Source organism: Gekko japonicus, unplaced genomic scaffold (assembly GCF_001447785.1).
Source record: "Gekko japonicus isolate JY-2015 unplaced genomic scaffold, Gekko_japonicus_V1.1 scaffold50, whole genome shotgun sequence".
Classification (NCBI taxonomy): domain Eukaryota; kingdom Metazoa; phylum Chordata; class Lepidosauria; order Squamata; family Gekkonidae; genus Gekko; species Gekko japonicus.
Window position 1 is genome coordinate 1,376,238 of NW_015164666.1, and position 18,509 is coordinate 1,394,746.

At 44.2% G+C, this 18,509-nt stretch overlaps 1 protein-coding gene across 1 annotated transcript in view; it reads left to right on the forward strand.

Annotated features, from left to right (window-relative positions):
* Positions 1 to 10,816: 10,816 nt before the first annotated feature.
* Positions 10,817 to 18,509, forward strand: part of GPRC6A (G protein-coupled receptor, class C, group 6, member A) — a 25,254-nt gene continuing 17,561 nt past the window's right edge. Inside the window, exons 1-2 of the mRNA XM_015409087.1 lie at positions 10,817 to 11,010; positions 12,961 to 13,264. Of these exons, the coding sequence (XP_015264573.1) occupies positions 10,817 to 11,010; positions 12,961 to 13,264 (498 nt within the window). The remainder of the gene's footprint in view (positions 11,011 to 12,960; positions 13,265 to 18,509) is intronic.

The following is an 18,509-nucleotide window of genomic DNA, read 5'->3' on the forward strand; positions in this document are numbered from 1 at the left end:
GCTTCCCTCAGATGTCCTCCAGGGGGCTTCCAGTTTTGGCGCTCTAATGGCGGACATGCTGCTCAGGATCTCCGTGAACCGGCGGATGGAGAGGGGGTGCAATTGTACACACTCCCCTGGAACCCTTGTGAAGGGTTCCTAGCCACGGGGCGCCAAAGACTGCTACCCATCTTGATCTATCTCCCCAGAGTTTTTGTAAATTCTAGGGCTTCCCATTACATGACCTGTGTTTTTTACCAGAATTTATGTCAGTAAACTGGTGTTCCAATCCCTGCCCCCTAATTGTTCCAGGGAGTCACTGGCTGCAGCCTGGTAATGCTAACTGTACTACTAATGAAGTAGAAATTATAGTAAACATTCTTATTGTTTAGATCTCTGCATCACTTGAAACATGAGGTATTTGTTCCCTATGGAACAACATTCAGCATTCTCATATAATTTTCAAACTTATTCCCCCCCCCCCCAGCTTCTTCATTCATCTCTTAGAGGAAGATGCTGCCGTAGATATATCATGGAAATGTTAATTTGGAACTAGAATGAAGCATGCAGGAATTCTGAGATTGGTTGTTATCTTTAATTTTAAAGACAAAAGGGGAAATTTGGATTAATCCCACATAATCCACCAGATCCACATTTTGCAATAACAGTTTTAAAGTGTTAAAAATATGCCTTGGAATATTATACATGTTCTCATACATATGAATGCGCTCTCGCTCTCTCTCTCTCGCTCTCTCTCTCTCTCACACACACATACACACAAACGCACAAGCTTTTCTGCTGTAGTATGCTAGCGCAGAGGGACATCATTTCTGGGTTTTCCCAGGAAGTGATATAACAATGGTGATATTTTTTTTAACTATGTTTTTCCCTGCAGGCCACCAGTGTGGTGGCAGACAGTGGGAGCTTGAGGGGGAATATCCCCTGCTTCGAGCAGGAACCCGGAATCCCTATAGCCTGCACAATCTAAAGCCCATAAAATGGATTGTAGCACCCTCTTTTTTTAATAACAGCTATGGAAATAACAGCACATTCCTATCTACTTGTGAGAGCATCTTAAGGTTTTTATTTTCTTACATAGTAGGAATGGAGATCCTCAAATCTAGCTGTTTTTCTTATAGTACAGAGATAATACAGGGACCACTGCAGTGCAGCTTCCTTTCTCCCCTCAAAGGTAATATAAGGAGCCCCCAGGGCAGGTGCAAGAAGCTCATAAGGCAGCTCCTAACCATGTCATAATTCCGAAAAGGGAGATGCTTGCATGGTCAGGAGTTGCAGTACGGCCAAGGCCGGCTCTTCCACTAGGCCAACTAGGGCGACGGCCTAAAGCGCAGATCTCCGAGGGGCGCAACGAGGCCGCTACTGCCACCCGCCTGCCCCCAGCATGGCTTTCTGGGCACCTGCTCCAGACTGGGTCTCTCGTTTCCTCTCCAGTACAGCGCTGGTAAAGCAACAACACCGTGCATAAAAACCTGCTTGGCAAAATTCAACTCTCGTTCTCCGAGAAGGTGACAAAAGAGATTGGCATAATGTTTCCAGAACACTGTTGGTTCTGGGTCTGCTCCTTGGGGTGCCAAGTGGTGGCTGTTTCCAAGCAGGACCACTTGCCCTCTGGAAAGACTTGTGATTGGCAGAAGGAGGAGAAGGAGGGACGTTCTGCTTCACTCTTCCACCCCTCCTCAGGGCTTGCACAGAATGGCCACAAGTTCACTGCTGGGCCACTGGGTCCTCCTTGACCAGCCAGGTTCGAGTCAGGTCGCCCCTTAGAGACCACCAGCAGGGTGTGTGTAAGGCTTCCGCTCAGAGACTCTGGTCAGCCTCACCTCTGCACTACCTAGTTGCTGCAGAGCACCAACGGCTGCCTCGGGAACGCTCCTTCCCGGGCACTAGGTGCTTCTGGGTCCCTTTGCAGGAAAGGGCTGCTGCGTGAGCATTCGCCAGGAGGCTTCCTGGAAACCCACTACCCTGCCCCGTGGGAGATGCTTGAGTTCCCAGCAGGTCTCTCCCCCCCCGGCTCCTCTGGGCAGCGACGGCCCTGCCCAGGAGAGAGGACAGTGAACCCACCCCCAGGGTCCTGCTCAGAGCTGCCCCCTCGAGCCCAGAATCCGGAGGCGCCTGAATGGTGAGCCCAGTCTGTGGCAGGGCAGGAGCTCTCTTGGGTCGCTCTCGGGTCCCCCTCTCAAAAGAGTGTGAAGGGGAGGAGTACACATGCAGAGGAGGGGCAGGCGGCAGAACTGCCACTGATTCCGCACCCCGGGTTGCCCCCTGATTTCAAGCTGACTCTCTTTGCCCCACAGGTGCCAGCTACATCCGCAGAACACTGCCCGGAGAGAAGTGTTTTGGACCAAAACCAACTTTAAACATCACTCCTCATCCACCCCAAACTCTGACTGGAGAGTACATCTGGACCCCTGCCAGATTAGGGGGAGTTGCCACAAGGTAGCCTCATCTGGGGGGGGATGCCACAAGCTAGCCTCGCCTAGTGTGCAAAAAAAACTCGGGCCGGTCCTGAGTATGACACCTTCCCCAAGAGCTGATTTGTCTTCTTTTACCCAAGCAGTGAAAGAGGTTCCATATAGCAGTGGCTCCCATGGAGTTAGTTTAACACAGGGGTCCAAAATAGGTTTCCCAGGTCCCTGTTGCCACTCCTGTGCCTAGCAAGAGAAAAATAATGTCATGAAGACATCTTTTTAGTTTGGGATTTGGGCTTGATGAAAGCTGCACAGTTAGTTTTAAAAGCTTTCTCTGTGCCCTTCTGGAAGACCAGCAGAAAGGAGAAAGTCAGATGCTCCCAAGTAACACTCAAGTGTCAGCCATCAAAGCTTCAGAAATGCTAATGGCTGTCTGGCCCAGGACAATGAAATGGCCAGCTCACTTCTTAGCTGGAATAAGACACATAGAAGTTGATGCATATACTTGGGGGTGCAAGAGGCTAGAGTGTATCTTTCTGGAGAGTTCAGAAAAGAATGTTTTGATCTACAAGGGGGTGGGGAAAACAGAAGAGATAAAATCCCTTGGCACAGAGGCAGGGGGCCATTTTGCAGGTCTGTTGTGGGCTGATTTCATCTATTATTTATTAGTTTTAATTCCATTTGTATCCTGCCCTCCCCGCGAACAGGCTCAGGGCGGCTTACAGTAATTGGTACAAGGTGCCATAAAATCCACATAAAAACATTTAAAACATTTTAAAACATTCAGGTAATCATAAAATGCTAGTGGTACTAAACATTCCATCACTAATTGAGATGGTGAGCTATATGATGTAAAAGCAAACAATTTCAGACTAAGTAATCTTCTGGGGTCACGCGATGGTATGGCTCGGTCTCAAAGCTGGGGCCGGCCCATAACCACAGATGCTGGTGGTAGTGGTGAAGGTGGCTACTAATTGAAAGTCTGGTGGAAGAGCTCCGTCTTGCAGGCCCTGCGGAACTGTAGAAGATCCCGCAGGGCCCTGATCTCTTCCGGGAGCTCATTCTACCAGTATGGAGCCACCAGTGAAAAGGCCCTGGCCCTAGTAGAAGTGAGCCTGGTGTCCTTAGGACCTGGGAGGGTAAATCGATGTTGTGACCCCGACCATAGTGCTCTCTGGGGTATATATGGGGAAAGACAGTCCCTCAGGTATGTCGGACCCTGGCCATATAGGGCTTTAAAGGTGAGTACCAGCACCTTGAAGCGAATTTGGTATGCTATTGGCAGCCAGTGCAGTGCCTTCAGTGCAGGCTGCATGTGTTCCCATCTAGGAAGGCCCATCAGAAGCCTGGCTGCGGCATTCTGCACTAGCTGCAGCTTCTGGATTTGCAACAAGGGCAGCCCCATGTAGAAAGCGTTACAGTAGAGTAGTCACTGTAGCCAGGTCATCGCGGTCGAGGAAGGGAACCAACTGCCGAATCAGCCGAAGGTGGTAAAAGGCTGACTTAGCAGGGGCTGCTACCTGGGCCTCCATTGTTAAGGAGGTATCCAGGAGCCCTCCCAGACTCCTAACCACTGGTGCTGGCACTAATGGTGCCCCACTGAAGGTTGGATCCCTACCCCCAAACCGCCCCGACTCAGACACAGGACCTCTGTCTTTGTCGGGTTCAGCTTCAGCTGGCTCAGTCTAAGCCAACCAGCCATGGCTTGCAGTGCCCAGTCCAGATCTTCCGGTCTGGAGTCCGACTGGCCGCCCAACATCAGATAGAGCTGGGTGTCATCAGCGTACTGGTGACATCCCAGCCCATACCTCCGAGCAATCTGGGCAAGGGGGTGCATGTAGATGTTAAATAACATAGAGGAAAGCACTGCCCCTTAAGGGACTCCGCACTCAAGCATGTGTCTTCTGGACTGCTGTTCCCCTAGCACCACCCTTTGTCCCCAACCCTGAAGAAAGGAAGCAAGCCATTGCAAGGCAAGCCCCTGGACCCTCACATCGGCGAGGCAGTGGGTTAGCATCTGGTGGTCGACCGTGTTGAACGCAGCTGACAGGTCCAACAACAGCAGTACCACTGAACCGCCCTGATCCAGATGCCTCTGGAGGTCGTCTGTAAGAGCGACCAATGCCATCTCCGTCCTGTGTCCTGGGTGGGAGCCGGATTGGAAGGGATCTAGAAGAAGGAGCTCTTACCTAAGCTCCATTTTGATGGCTGCAATTGCCCTGCGGGGCTGACAAAGGGCTTACTTCCTGGACAAAAACTCCATGGTAGTAGGAAGCTTTTAGCAAACTAACTTCCAAGATAAAGAGCCTTTGTTGGAAGAAGATTAACAAGGATGTGTGTAGGGCTGAAGGACAGAGGATTTAGATCTTTCCTTCATATTCCTTGCTGAATCCTTTCTTGCACAGAAAGTGTGTGTGTGGACTTCTTAAAAAATATTTTACCATTTAAAGGGGTACAGAATAAAAAGGGACAAAATGGAAAGTTAGAAGCATAAAACATCATTTATTAAACACATTTTAAGGACATTGCATAATTTAAGAATATAAAACATGAAAAAATAACATGACAAATCAAAATATGGTAAGATAATCAATACTTTGAAATAATATATTTCCATATATATTTCCATTATTTCCTATCTATAGGACTAGTTAAGAAAGCATATAGACAAGGAACATAAGAGAAAAGTAAAAAAAAATTAAGTGTATTTATACAATTTTTATACTATCATATAATAACTAGTAAATATGTAACTATAAAAGATTGCTCAATATAACTACATTAATATGATTATACAATTTTGAGTATCAATCAATTTAAATTTCTTTGTAACACCTCTAACAGCTTTATCTAATCTAGGTAGTATATCTGTAGTAATTATAAAAATCTTCCCACTTATTCTCAAATTCGATGATCAGCTTTTTATATACATAGTTCATCATTTTTGCCATAACAACATATTCTTCCATTCTGTCTCTCCAGTTCTTATGATTTGAGCAGATTTCAGACTTCCACTTGGTTGCAAATACCAGTCATGCTGCGGTTAACATATATCAAAACAGCTCATGCTCAAATCTATTTATATTAGATGGTAAGATTCCTAATAGCATAGTCTGAGGTTTCATGGGAAATTTTAAATTCAAGATTTTCTGCATTTCAGTATGTATTTCTATCCATTTCAGTATGTATTTCTATCTAGTATGTATTTCTGTCTATCCATTTCCATATGTATTTCTATCCAGTATGTATTTCTATCCAAGCAGCAGCATTATAATAAAATGGATAATCTGAATGTGATATCAATAAACATCAGTGGCTTAAAATTCCCCTATAAAATGATCTAAAAGATTTAATTTATTTAAAAAAGCAGACATTGTCTGTCTATAAGAAACTCATATAAAGAAACAACATGAACATATTTTAAAGATTTAAAAATTGGGCATAGTATATGCATCTTCTACAAAAGTGAAGAAAAAAGGTGTAGCACTTTATATAACAAATCAGTGAATCAATGTTATAGAAGAACTGAAATATGTTGAAGGGAGATACATAATGCTGAAAATTAGACTTCTTGATGGCAAGAATTACATACTTGTATCACTATATGCTTTAAATAATGCTAAAGAAAAATTCAAGAAGTTTTTTCAAAAGTTATTAGACTTTCAAGAAGGTGAGATTATGATTCCTGGAGACATGAATGCAGTTTTGGACCCTTCAAAGGATAAAGCTAAGAAGACAAAAGGAAGCAGGCTTTCCAAGAATGTCTTACGATATATGGAGTTCCTGCACTTGATTGATGCTTGGAGAACAATTAACCCAAAATCCAGAAACTATACTTTTTACTCTGACAGACATCAGACTTATACTAGAATCGACATGTGTTGGATGTCCAAAACTTTACTTATGAACTTGGAAGAGTGCTGAGATTCAACTGAAGATATTTGCAGATCACAGCCCATTACTCATATTCTGGCAAGGAAGAAGTCTGGGAAAAAGAAGATGGAGACTAAACAATGATGTTCTACTCCAGAGAGATATAATTAAAAAGGTAAAGGTTCCCTTGCTCGAAAGCCAGTCGAATCCGACTCAAGGGTTGCGGTGCTCATCTCCGTTTCAAAGCCGAAGAGCCAGTGCTGTCCGAAGACGTTTCTGTGGTCATGTGGCCGGCATGACTTAACACCAAGGCGCACGGAACGCTGGTACCTTCCCACTGAAGTGGTACCTATTTATCTACTTGCAATTTCTTGCTTTCGAACTGCTAGGTTGGCAGGAGCTGGAACTAGAGACGGGAGCTCACTCTGTCTTGTGGCACCCGGGTCTCGAACTGCTGAACTACTGACCTTCCACAGCCTGCAGTTCAGCGTCTTAACCACTTGAGCCACCGCAGCTCCGAGATATAATTGAGAAATGTAAAAAAGACTTAACAAAATTTTTAAAAACTGAATATGACAGAGGATGCTTCTATTACAATTATTTGGGAGGCAAGCAAAGCTTATAGGAGAGGAAAGGAAAAAAATGGGAAGAACAACGAAAATAATAGGAAAAAAACCAAATATTGGAAGACAAGCATAAAAAGGCATTAAAAACTTTTTAAAAAAGGAAATCAAACCACTGAGAAATCAATCAAACAATTGAAAAATCAATTAAATTTGATGGAAATAGAAGAAATGCAGAAAGAATTAAGTTTTACTAAACAAAAATATTTGGAACATGCAAACAAACCTGGACGTTATTTGGCACATTTTTAAGAAAAGAAAGTGGAAGGAGATCAATAATTGGAGTTAAAAAGCAAGATGAAATCTCCTATAAAGAGGAAGATATACATGAAAAATTCACTCTCGTCTGTACAAATCTCTATAAGAGAATTTAACTGAGGAAGGATTAAATGACTACCTCAAGGATACTTTAATACCAAAATTCGTGAAGAAAGACAGAGATAATCTGAATTAAAACATTTCAATACAAGAAATCTTACAAGCAAAATCAATGTTTAAAAAAGATAAAGCACCGGGTCCAGATGGCTTGACGGGTATGTAATATAAATGTTTCGAAGAAGAACTAATTTTGCCAGTTCAAAAAGTCATGAATCAAACAAGTTATAAGAAAATATTACCCCAATCATGGCAAGAGGCACATATAACATTGATTCTGAAGGAAGGAAATGATCCAATGCTACCACAATCTTATAGACCCATATCATTGTTAAATGTGGATTACAAACTCTTTGCTTCAACAGTGGCAAAAAGGCTCAAGAAATGTATAACCAAGATAATCCATCAGGATCAGACAGATTTTGTTCCCAAGAGATATATGAAGGAAAATGTCCATTTTATAATTGACGCAATGGAGTTTGTACAAAATAGGGAGGAAAGGGCAGTCTTAATGTTTTTAGATCCTGAAAAGGCTTTTGACAACCTTTCTTGGGCATTTCTACAAAGAGTATTAGAATTTTTAAATTGTGGACATAGATTTATGAATTGGATTAAAGGAATTTATGAGAAACAGAATGCAAAAAATTAATTAATGGACTTTTAACTGATGGGTTCCAGATCAAAAATGGGACAAGACATGGACTTCTTGTTTTTAATAAATTATTTACTCTTTAAAATGCTGGTGGTGGTTCTCTATACCATGTAGACCTCCACCATTCAAACATAGTATTTAAACCATATACCAGGGGACGGGAGGTGGTCAGTTGCTAAATTGCTAATTCCTCAGGTCTGTGCAAGTACAATAAGCTATCCCTGTGGTAACCAGTTACTGGATAGCAGGAATTGTGGGCATTAGATGGAGCCTTAGAACAGCAATGCAGCAGGGAAGCTGGGAGTAATTCCTAAAATGCAGCAGGAAAGCTTGGCTAGTAATTCCTAAAATGACCAGTTGGTGGCAGCATATGGAAGGAGTAGAGGAAACCCCCTCTGAGTGTTGGGAGAGCTGGGTGAGTGGTGTGGCAGTAGGCAGAGACTCGGGGCGGTCGCTGGGAGCCTAGATGCCTCAGAGGGCCAAAAGGAGCAACACTTATATTTGAAGTACAAAGACTTGTCTGAAATACATGAAAGAAAGCATGGATGATTGGAAGCTTCATTGCCCTTGTTAGTAAGGACTTTTATATCTGATGCGATATTTATATTCTCCTTGTCTTCTTGCATGTAATGAACTGTTATTTATTTATTTATGGTTGGTTTATCTCACTGTTTCTAAGATAGACCCAGGTGTAGATGTAGATATGGATATATCTATCTATATATAGTTGTGCAAATATTATAAGTAAAAAAATAAAAACAGATGTTGCTGAGGGCATGGTGTAACTTCCAAGGAAACCAGAAATGATGTCAGTATGTTCTAGGAATCACTGGAAACTCATTGGCTTTTTACCTAGCAAGGCATGACATCATTTCTGTGTTTTCCCAAAAAGTGATATCATGCTATCGCCAAGTGGCACCCCTCCATGCCCTCAACCTGCACCCCAGACTTCTGCCAGTTCCCCAGAAGTGATGTCCTCACACTCACAGTCTTAGTGGGTTTGTTTTGTTTTTGCAGTTGGCCAGTGGAGGAAGCCCTGCCCTCAAACAGTGACATTGCACAGCAATGTCCCCAACACAATGATGTCACGTAGAAGTGACATCATAGTGTTGGTGATGTTGCACGGTGATGGTCTGCTTTTTGGGCAAAATTCTATGGTCTGAGCCCAATCTTAACCACAGAGTCTGCCCAAAAAGCAGAGCATCACCCCCAACATCACCAATGTGATGATGTCACTTCTGTGTGATGTCATTACAGTGGGGATGTTGCTGCCCACTCTCACCCCCCCCCCAATCCCCTCACTGGTGTGACAATCACCCCTGGCAACACTAGCAACTGAGAGCCAGTTTGGTGTAACCTAGAGCGGTGGATTTTAATCTGGAGAACCGGGTTTGATTCCTTACTCCTCCACATGCAGCTGCTGGGTGACCTTGGGTCAGTCAAAGTTATATGAGAGCTGTTCTCTCAAGAGCAGTTCTCTCAGAGTTCTGTCAGCCCCACCTACCTCATAGGGTGTTTTTTTGTGGGGAGAGGAAGGGAAAGGAAATTGTAAACTGCTCTGAGACTCCAAGTGAAGGGTGGAGTATAAATCCAATCTCGTAGTAGAAGTCGTAGTAATGATAGTAGCGGTGGCGGCGGCAGTGGTGGTGCAGAGACAAGAGAAAGTACTGTGTATGGAGGGAGGAAATATGGTGCCATGGGGTACCAAGAAATGTGGGTGGGCAAAAAGAAGAGATAGCACAGTTGCCAACACAAAGAAGACCCAAGTTGCCGCATGACGGAGTGAGCTCCCGTCTCTAGTTCCAGCTCCTGCCAACCTAGCAGTTCGAAAGCAAGAAATTGCAAGTAGATAAATAGGTACCACTTCGGTGGGAAGGTAACAGCGTTCCGTGTGCCTTGGTGTTTAGTCATGCCGGCCACATGACCACGGAAACGTCTTCGGACAGCGCTGGCTCTTCGGCTTTGAAACGGAGATGAGCACTGCAACCCTAGAGTCGGATTCGACTGGCTTTCATGCAAGGGAACCTTTACCTTTACAAAGAGAAAACAGCTGCTTTGGAGGGTGGACTCTGTGGCATTATCCCATGGCTGAGGTCCCTTCCCTTCCCTCCCCAAACCCCACCTCCTCAGGCTCCACCACAAAATCTCCAGGAATTTCCCAACCTAGAGTTGGCAACCATAAATAGCAGACAGAGGTGTAAGGGCACAGCATGCCAAGAGAGTGCTCTATGAAGCAGAGAGGAAAAGGGAGTAGGTGGAGTGGCAGTGAGACTGCTAGCTGGAAAAACAACCAAAAAGATGTTTCTAAACATGGGAATGTTGGCCTGTTATGATCCAGAGAGAAAGTGCATATGGTGTGCAGTGAGAAAGGTATCACGAGACAGAGAGAAAAGGAATGAGAGCGAACAGGGGGATACAGACACAACTTTATGGAGAGAGAAAAAGAGAAGAGCTCCCTATGGAGTGCAGAGAAAAGACAGAGGTTATTAGAGAATGTGTTGTCAATGAGACATTGACTGAATTACAGCAAGAAAAATGTTTTTCTACAGTTAATGTGACATAGCTCTCTTGTGTTAATAAAAATGTTAGAAGGGCCGTCAGAGGAATTTTAAGTATGGATCCCTGCTTTATGGAACTGATTTGAATATCACATTTTCTCCCTCTCTCTCTTTCCTGTAAGCTCCCCCCACACACCTTTAACTCCTCCAGTTAAAGGGTATGATCCGTATGAGCTGGTAAACCAGCCTTTGGTTAAGGTGTGACTGGCTTCCAGTGCAAGCCTTTTCCTCAGTGCTGTTTACAGGTGAAATAGGAACTGTGTTGTTGGCAGTGCAGCCTGCTTAGTTGACTGAAGGCAGCTAAGGATCAAATGAAATGAAGACATCATGGCAATATTTGGTTTACTGATGCCCATCTTGCTGATCTGCTTCAATATCAGCCAGTCTTGCTGGAGTCCTGATGACTTTGTGGGTGCCAACTCTCCCGGGGATATTGTCATTGGAGGCTTGTTTGCAATTCATGGGAAAATGTTGCATTCTGAAGAAAAACCCCTGAAACCAGTGATTGCCAATTGTGCCGGGTGAGTAAAGACTGTGGAATAAGAATGAAATGGCAAGATGACATGAAAATGAAAGGAGGAATATCTATAAATTTACTGAGTTCGTAAATCTTTGCTGTTTCTCTAGAGGATGGTTTGATATATTGGTTACGTGAAATGCATTGGCAGTGGGGGATTTTTGATAGATATGCAAGGATAAAATTTGGTCTCCTGCTCATATGTTATAAAACCAAGTAGGAGTGAATTGCTGTCTCAAAAAAAAGAAAGAAAAAAGAAAAAAAGAAGAAACATTCTAAATGTTGTACTGGCTTTCACCCCATTACAGTTATTTCTATTACAGATAGGTAAGAACTGCATTTTGCTGCTATGGAAAATTAATATAGCATAAAGCATATTGTATAACTGGAATATAGCATGTAATCTGGGCTACAATATATTATTCAGCGTCTCATTTTGATTGTGCCAAATCCTTAAGTGACTTGCAGTGCAGTCCTAAGTAGAGCTATACCTTTCTAATCCCATCGACTTCAATGAATTTAGAAGGGTATAACTCTGTTTAGGACTGCATTGCAAAATTCTAACTCAGAAGGTTTAAAGCAATTTTAGGAAAATGCAATCAAACAGTGCTACAAGGATCTCCTTTTTTCTTTGTGCAAGCCAAAGAGAAAGGAGACTTCAATGTGAATCCCTACTGTTTGCTTTATATGTGTCAACATTTTAAAAATGAAATCCAGAGAGCACTTAAACTGTCACCCTGTGCTTGTTTACTCAAGTGTAGCCCCTAGGTTAATACAACAATCCTAGAAGGAAGTGATTCAACCTTGTTGCTTAACTACTATTAAAATGGCTGTGTAAGTAATCCAAAAAGGTATTAACGTTACAGTGCTGCTCACTTCTAGCTAGGGCTGCTCATCAGTTCCAGAATTTTTAATTGATTAACTATCTGTCTTTTAAATGCTTAATCAACTAATCAATCAACATAAGATAAATACACTTTCATAGCACCAAAGACTTTCCGTAGGTACTTTCTGAGTTACACGAATATGTTTGAGGTTGTGTGCAACAGAGCTGACTACAACTCAATAAGTAAAAGCTTCTGCTCAGAGAGAGGGCATTTTGAGCATTTTCTTTGTAATCAAAACTTAAAAATAAACAAGTGTTCCCTTACCATTCAAACCCAGCAATTAAAAGTTGTCCTTTGTAGTTAAGATCCCCCCCCCCAAGCAAGGGTGTAGACTTTCCAATTTCCCAGGGGGGGCTGGGGCTGGGCCAGAGGCATTGCTGTGCTACGAGGAGTTCAGTGGAGCTAACTCCGAGGAAAGTGTTTTTAGGAGGATTGCACTGTAAGGCAGTCCTGAACACAGCTGCATGACAAGTTCTTTGAAGTCCTTTCCTTTAGAAGGGTGTGACTCTCTTTAGGATGGCACTGCAAGTTGATTAATCCATCACATAAAAGCTGTTCAGACTTGAAGACCTGGCTGTTTCAAATGCATTGTCAATCTCGTGCTAGTGGAGATGGGGAGGGGGAGCAGCACGTATTCCACCTTGAGCTCCTGGGGGAAGGAGCAAGACACACACACAAAAATGAAATAAATAAATGTAGTTAACAACAGACAAACCTTTGACACTAGAAAATCTATTTGTCCCTTCACCTTTTTCAGCCGTGGGGCTGCGTGGAGACAGGCACCCCCAGGTTCCCACGGAGCCACCCTAACCCCTTCCTCCCAAGAGCACTTTCTTGTTGGAGCATCCTAGAGGACCAAGGATTATTAATACATTTGTGTCAGGTCTAAATGTTTAAAAGGAACTGCAGTTCGTCCTGACTACATACAAGCAGTAGGGAAAACTGTGTACCCACTCACATGTCACAGGAAACGCCACTGGTACACTGCAGTATACTAGCTAATTCTGTAACATGCGAATGGTCCAGTGGTGAAATAGCTACGAATTTAATTATATGTTTCTTGACAGTTTTGAAGTGCAGGTGTTTCTCCAGAGTCTTGCAATGGTACACGCTATTGAAATAATCAACAACTCTACGCTCCTACCTGGAATTAAGCTGGGCTATGAAATCTACGATACTTGTGCAGAGGTTACTAGGGCGATGGCTGCAGCTCTCAGGCTACTTTCCAAATTCAATGCTTCCAAAGATCTGGTGGAACTGAGATGTAACTATTCAGACTATATGCCCAGAGTAAAAGCTGTCATAGGTGCCACTTATTCAGAAGTATCCATGTCGGTTGCGAGGATATTGAATTTGCAGCTAATACCGCAGGTAAGTCCACAGTGGATTTATTTTTCATTCTAAACCATAGGACCAGACTTTACAATGGTGTAAGAGCGTGAATATTCTAATAAAATCACTGGAAGGTGAATATAATGGTGAAAGGGAAAGACTGGGTTCATGGGCATATAAAAGCAGCCTGAGCCTAGGAAAGAAGTAGCACTAGGGAAATGAATTCACAGCATGATTATGCTGTGATTATTCCATTTGCTTCGTATTTTCTCCCTTCTGATTTCAGTGGGGAACTGAGTGTGAAGGGAGATAAAGGGTAAGGAAATAAGCCAGAACTTGATCACTTACAACTTCCATGTATTTGGCACTGCATGGGCAGCAACAGTCTAATACTGCTGGCCACATTTATGCTGACAGTGAACCCCGCCCCCCGGCCTGCCAGCTTGGACACCTAGGCAGAAGATTAAACCTGTAAGCAGCATGAACTGCTCAAAATTCCCACCATGCTAGGGATGCCAGCCTCAAGGTGGGACCTGGGAGTCCCCTGGAATTACAGCTCATCTCCAGATTACAGAGATCCAGAGGTCATTTCGGGGGGGATCGCGGGGGATCGCAGTTCCCCCGGGTGAGGTACAGGGGGCGGGGCACATGACAAAGCCCCGCCCCCTGCTTCCGGCCACCCCGCTTCCGGCCCTCATTCAGCCAGGAGGAGGCAGGAGAAGAGGGAGGGTAAGTTGCTTCCCCCCTGCCTCTCCCCACCCCTGCCTGCCTGGGGCCAGGGAGGGCCTTCGCGGGGCTTCCTTGCACTCCCGCCGGCCTTGCAGGTCCACCCACGGGCTCCTCGTGGGGCTCAGCAGTGGAGCTGCAAGGCTGGCGGCGGCAGCCGGGACCGTTGGGGGCGGTGTGTGTGGCCTTATGACACACTTCTGGTGATATCAGGGGGTGTGGCCTTATGACACACTTCCTGTGATGTCAGGGGGTGTGGGATATGCTAATAAGTTATGTTAATGAGTTCCCCTAGCTCTTTTTCTATGAAACGACCCCTGCAGAGATCAGTTCCCCGGAGAAAATGGATGCTTTGGCGTGTGGACTGTATGGCATTGTACCCCAAGCTCCCTAGGCTCCATCCCCAAATCTCTAGGAATTTCCCAACCTGGATCTGGTAAACCTTCCCTTGCATCCTCTGCCTGTGGCCAGGGAGGATCTGGCAACCCTACCATGATCTTGGGTGCCTATCCCAAGCCAATCAGTTCTGATCTGGTGAGCAGGGCATTCATTCTCAGTTGGTAGCATGACTGGCCTACAGGATTCATGCCATAAGCAGTTGCCCTCTACAACCCTTAGTCCTCTCCCATGCCAGGAACCTATGAGTGAGGAACTGGGACTCTATTCTAGATGTCAAGTCTGTGAAACCAGATACCAAGGCCTCTTTGTAATTTAATCCTATGACTATTATTTTAAATTCCAGTTAATTATTCCCAGAATACTGAATTTGTAATGCTGTCTGGTGTTTCTTTGAATACCTATGACTGGAAAAAAATGCATGCAATTTGAAGCCTTCTTTACAATGGGCATGATCCGGCCAAAGTTAAGTACTTGCAAGCCCCCCTGATTTGAGTTGGACTGATTTAAAGGGACTTAACATTGGCTGTATCATGCCGGTACATTAACCACTCGTTTTTAAAAAATCAGCACATATGATCCTGTAGACTTTTAAACAATACATACTGAAATAAACTAGGTCCAGTCCAATCTTATTTCTGCTTTCTTGTCAGTAACTTCCACCAAATTCTCTGAGTCTGACTCCTAAGTAGGTATTGACAGGACAGCCAGCTCAGTCAACAGGTTCATTTCCATTTCTGCCAAAGCCAGTACATTAATGCAGGAAAAGTTGGTGGTGCTACATTCCTCCTAAGGTTGTCCCACTTTTGACCTGCGGTAAGGGGGTTACGGTTAAATACTCTTCAATATAAAAACTCCCTGTACATGGAATGGTAGCAGGTGGAAGGGTAATCCCAGACTTCTCTTTTGTGCTGGCTTTCTACAATCAGGGACAGGGAAAACAGGTTAGAGAGGATGCTAACATGTGACCCCCTTCACCTGCAGCCTGATGAACTAATGTATCAGCATACTCTGTCAAAGTCTTTACATCTTCTTTACTGGTTATGTGGTGCCAATGTTTGTTCATTTGATCCTGTGGCAAGTCAGGATTCACTGTGCTATCCCAGTTATAAGCTACCAAGGAGCACAGTGAAGATTCATAATACCCCCCCCCAAAAAAAAAAACCCAACACCCACTCAGGCAGGGATTAGCAGTAACTCTGTGGGGCCATCTCTGATCAAGAAAATAATGCAGGAGGGAAGCCTTACCAGCCTTTCCTTTGTGCCATAGTCTCAATCCTGCTATTTGGGGGGGGGGGGATGTTTTGAGCTCCACTTCTGGAACTCCCAGAGTCCCAACAGGTTTGGGACTCAAACATAAAGCTTACTGGGTGGTCTTGGGTGACTCACTCACTGTCAGCCTAATTTACCAGTTGATTCCACAATCAGCTGGGAGTCAAACTCTAATCTCTCATTGACTTTACTTCATAGGGGTCCAGCCTTGCTGGGACTCAACAAAGTTGTGGGGGGAGGGGATCAGAAGCTGACTTCCAGCTGATGGCAGGCATCAACTTGAAGTGAGGTTTTCATCTCCCATTCTGGGTAAATTTGCTGTGTCCAGGCAAGGTTGGTACATAGTTAAGGGGTTTTTTTTTGGGGGGGGGGAATCAATAGCAGAATCATCATCTGATGCACTCTCTATCCCAAAATATTGCAGTCTGCCATCCATCCTGGAATGCAGTGATATTTCTTGGGTAGGGAGGGTCAAAAGCTGATTCCCAAGTGACTGGGGAATCAGCTGGGAGTCTGCTTCTAATAAGGCCCCCTAGAAACTTCACTGTATCCTAACACGGCCAGACAACAGCAACGTTTCCAGGACAGAGGATCAGAAGTAAATCCCCAAATGATTCCCCCTGATCAACTGGGAGTCGGCTTCTGAACTAAAGTTGTTCATTGCCCGCCAAACATATCTGAGATTGGTTCACAGTCTGATCATGAGTGCTGAACATAGTATATTTGGCTGGCAGATATACTTGTGTGGCATCTGTAATCTAGATACAGCATGTAATCTTTAGAGGAGGGCCCATAATACTGGAAATATAGCACAGCAAACTAGAGAAGAAGGTGGATGGTTTAGCACTTTTTCCTCCAAGCCATTTGCCAGATTAAAAAAGAAAATAGCTCTCAGGGTACTTTAGGCCCCAGGAGGAACAAAAGGCAGACACCCTTATTCCAGAGAAATTATGGAGTCCTAACAATGTAGCTTGAAAATGTTTAATCTGCTCAATAGGGTTGCCAGACCTCCGGTGGAGGTGGGGCCCCCTGCTGACAGGCCCCACCTCCCTGCTGCTGATCAGCTGGCCAGTGGGGGGAATTTACCCTGAAAAAGAGGGAGATCCACCAGATGTACAGAGATGTGTCTGTGTCACTGCCCACATTACCTGGAAGTGACCTGAGGGATCGCCTTTCCCCACATGCACTACGATCAGGGTCGCAAAACTGCTTGGCCCCCCTGGCCCTAAGAATGCCAGGTTGGTATCGACCAGGACCAGGGCATTCTCTGTGGCAGCGCCGACCTACTGGAATGAGCTTCTGGATGAGATCAGGGCCCAGCGGGACCTCTCACAGTTCCACAGGGCTCTTCCATCAGGCATTTCGGTAAGGAGCTGCACTGTGCCGATTTTACTGCCAACCTGAGCCCGCCGAGAGTGGACATACTGTTGAATGTACGTTTCTAAATGCACTTTACCATACCCGCATCACCATCGATATACTAATGTTTTTAAAATTTCTATCATGTATTTTATATTGATATTTATATTGCTGTTTTATCTATTGGTTCCATATGTAAGCCGCCCTGAGCCTGCCTTGGCAGGGAGGGCAGGGTAAAAATCAAAGTAATAATTAAATAAATATACAGAACATCAGGGCAATGCTCTGGTATTTGGGCAAACACTCTGTGGTAGAAGCCAAATTTACCAGAGAATTTTTGTTCAAATATCAGAGTGTCTCCCCAATGTCCCGGATGTGATGACATCACTTCTGGGTCACGTGGGCAGTGACATACACATGTTGCTGTACTTCAGATGGGCCTTCCTGCTGCTCCTGATAAGGCCCCCTCCCCACTGGTTGCAGCCCTACTACTCAAAGGTTTTTATCTGAAAGAAAACAGTATTATTCACATAGCAAGAATATAGTGTTCACAAGGTAAGACTATTTACCTTCAATTATTTTGTCTTACTATGGGGTAAAAAAACCCCTTTCTGTCAGCCATAAAATATAACTGAAATTCAGTTAGTGCAGAAAATCCCTCTTTTGAGTCTGTCCTACCAGTTCTGTTACGGAGGCATTTCATAGGCAATTGAGATGAACACTGCTAGATTAGTAAATTAGTGATAGGCTTTCTCTTGTACCCTTACCTTTAGAATGTAGGATATAGCTCATAAAATCAATAAAAAATATTATATATAAAAAAAGAATTATTTCACTGCATGTATACACTTTGAGTACTTTGAGGAGTATTTTGCTGGAGGGAAGGATGGCTGAATGTTAAAAAATAGTGTTGTTAAAAATAGTTAAACTGTTTTAAAATAGTATTAAAACCTTAAAATAGTGTTATGTTATAGTGTCATGTTTAAAAAATGGTGCAAGGTTGACATGGGAGGGGAGTAACTGAAGCAAAGGTGTTTCAATGACAAACAAGCAGAGCAGCTTTGGATGCAGGCTGAGACCAGAGTGGGCCTTCAGGAAACACAGTAAAGGGCCGCTGTGCACTCAAACCTATTCCTGACAAAAGCATAAGGTCATCTAGATCACAATGTCCCATGAGATAGAAAGATAGGTTAAAACCATCCTGGCATTTCCCTTCTCAACAGCGTTGGGTTAATGCTTGGAGTTGCCAACAGACCTGGAGAGAAATGTCCTATCCTTTTAATAGAGGCATAATGTGTAGAAATGGGCAGCTAAGACTTTTCATGGCATGAAGGTAAATAAAATCACCTGCTAAGTAGCATACTATTAAGCCTCTATTAAAGGGATGAGACATACCTTTCCCCAGGCATTTGGCAACTCCATATCACAAGTGGGGACCCGCGATATTCGCGGGGGTGGTGGGGGTGGTGGAGGGAGGCAGAGGAGGAAGCAGCAGGAGGGGGTAAGTATCCCCCCATCCTGCTGGTTCCCC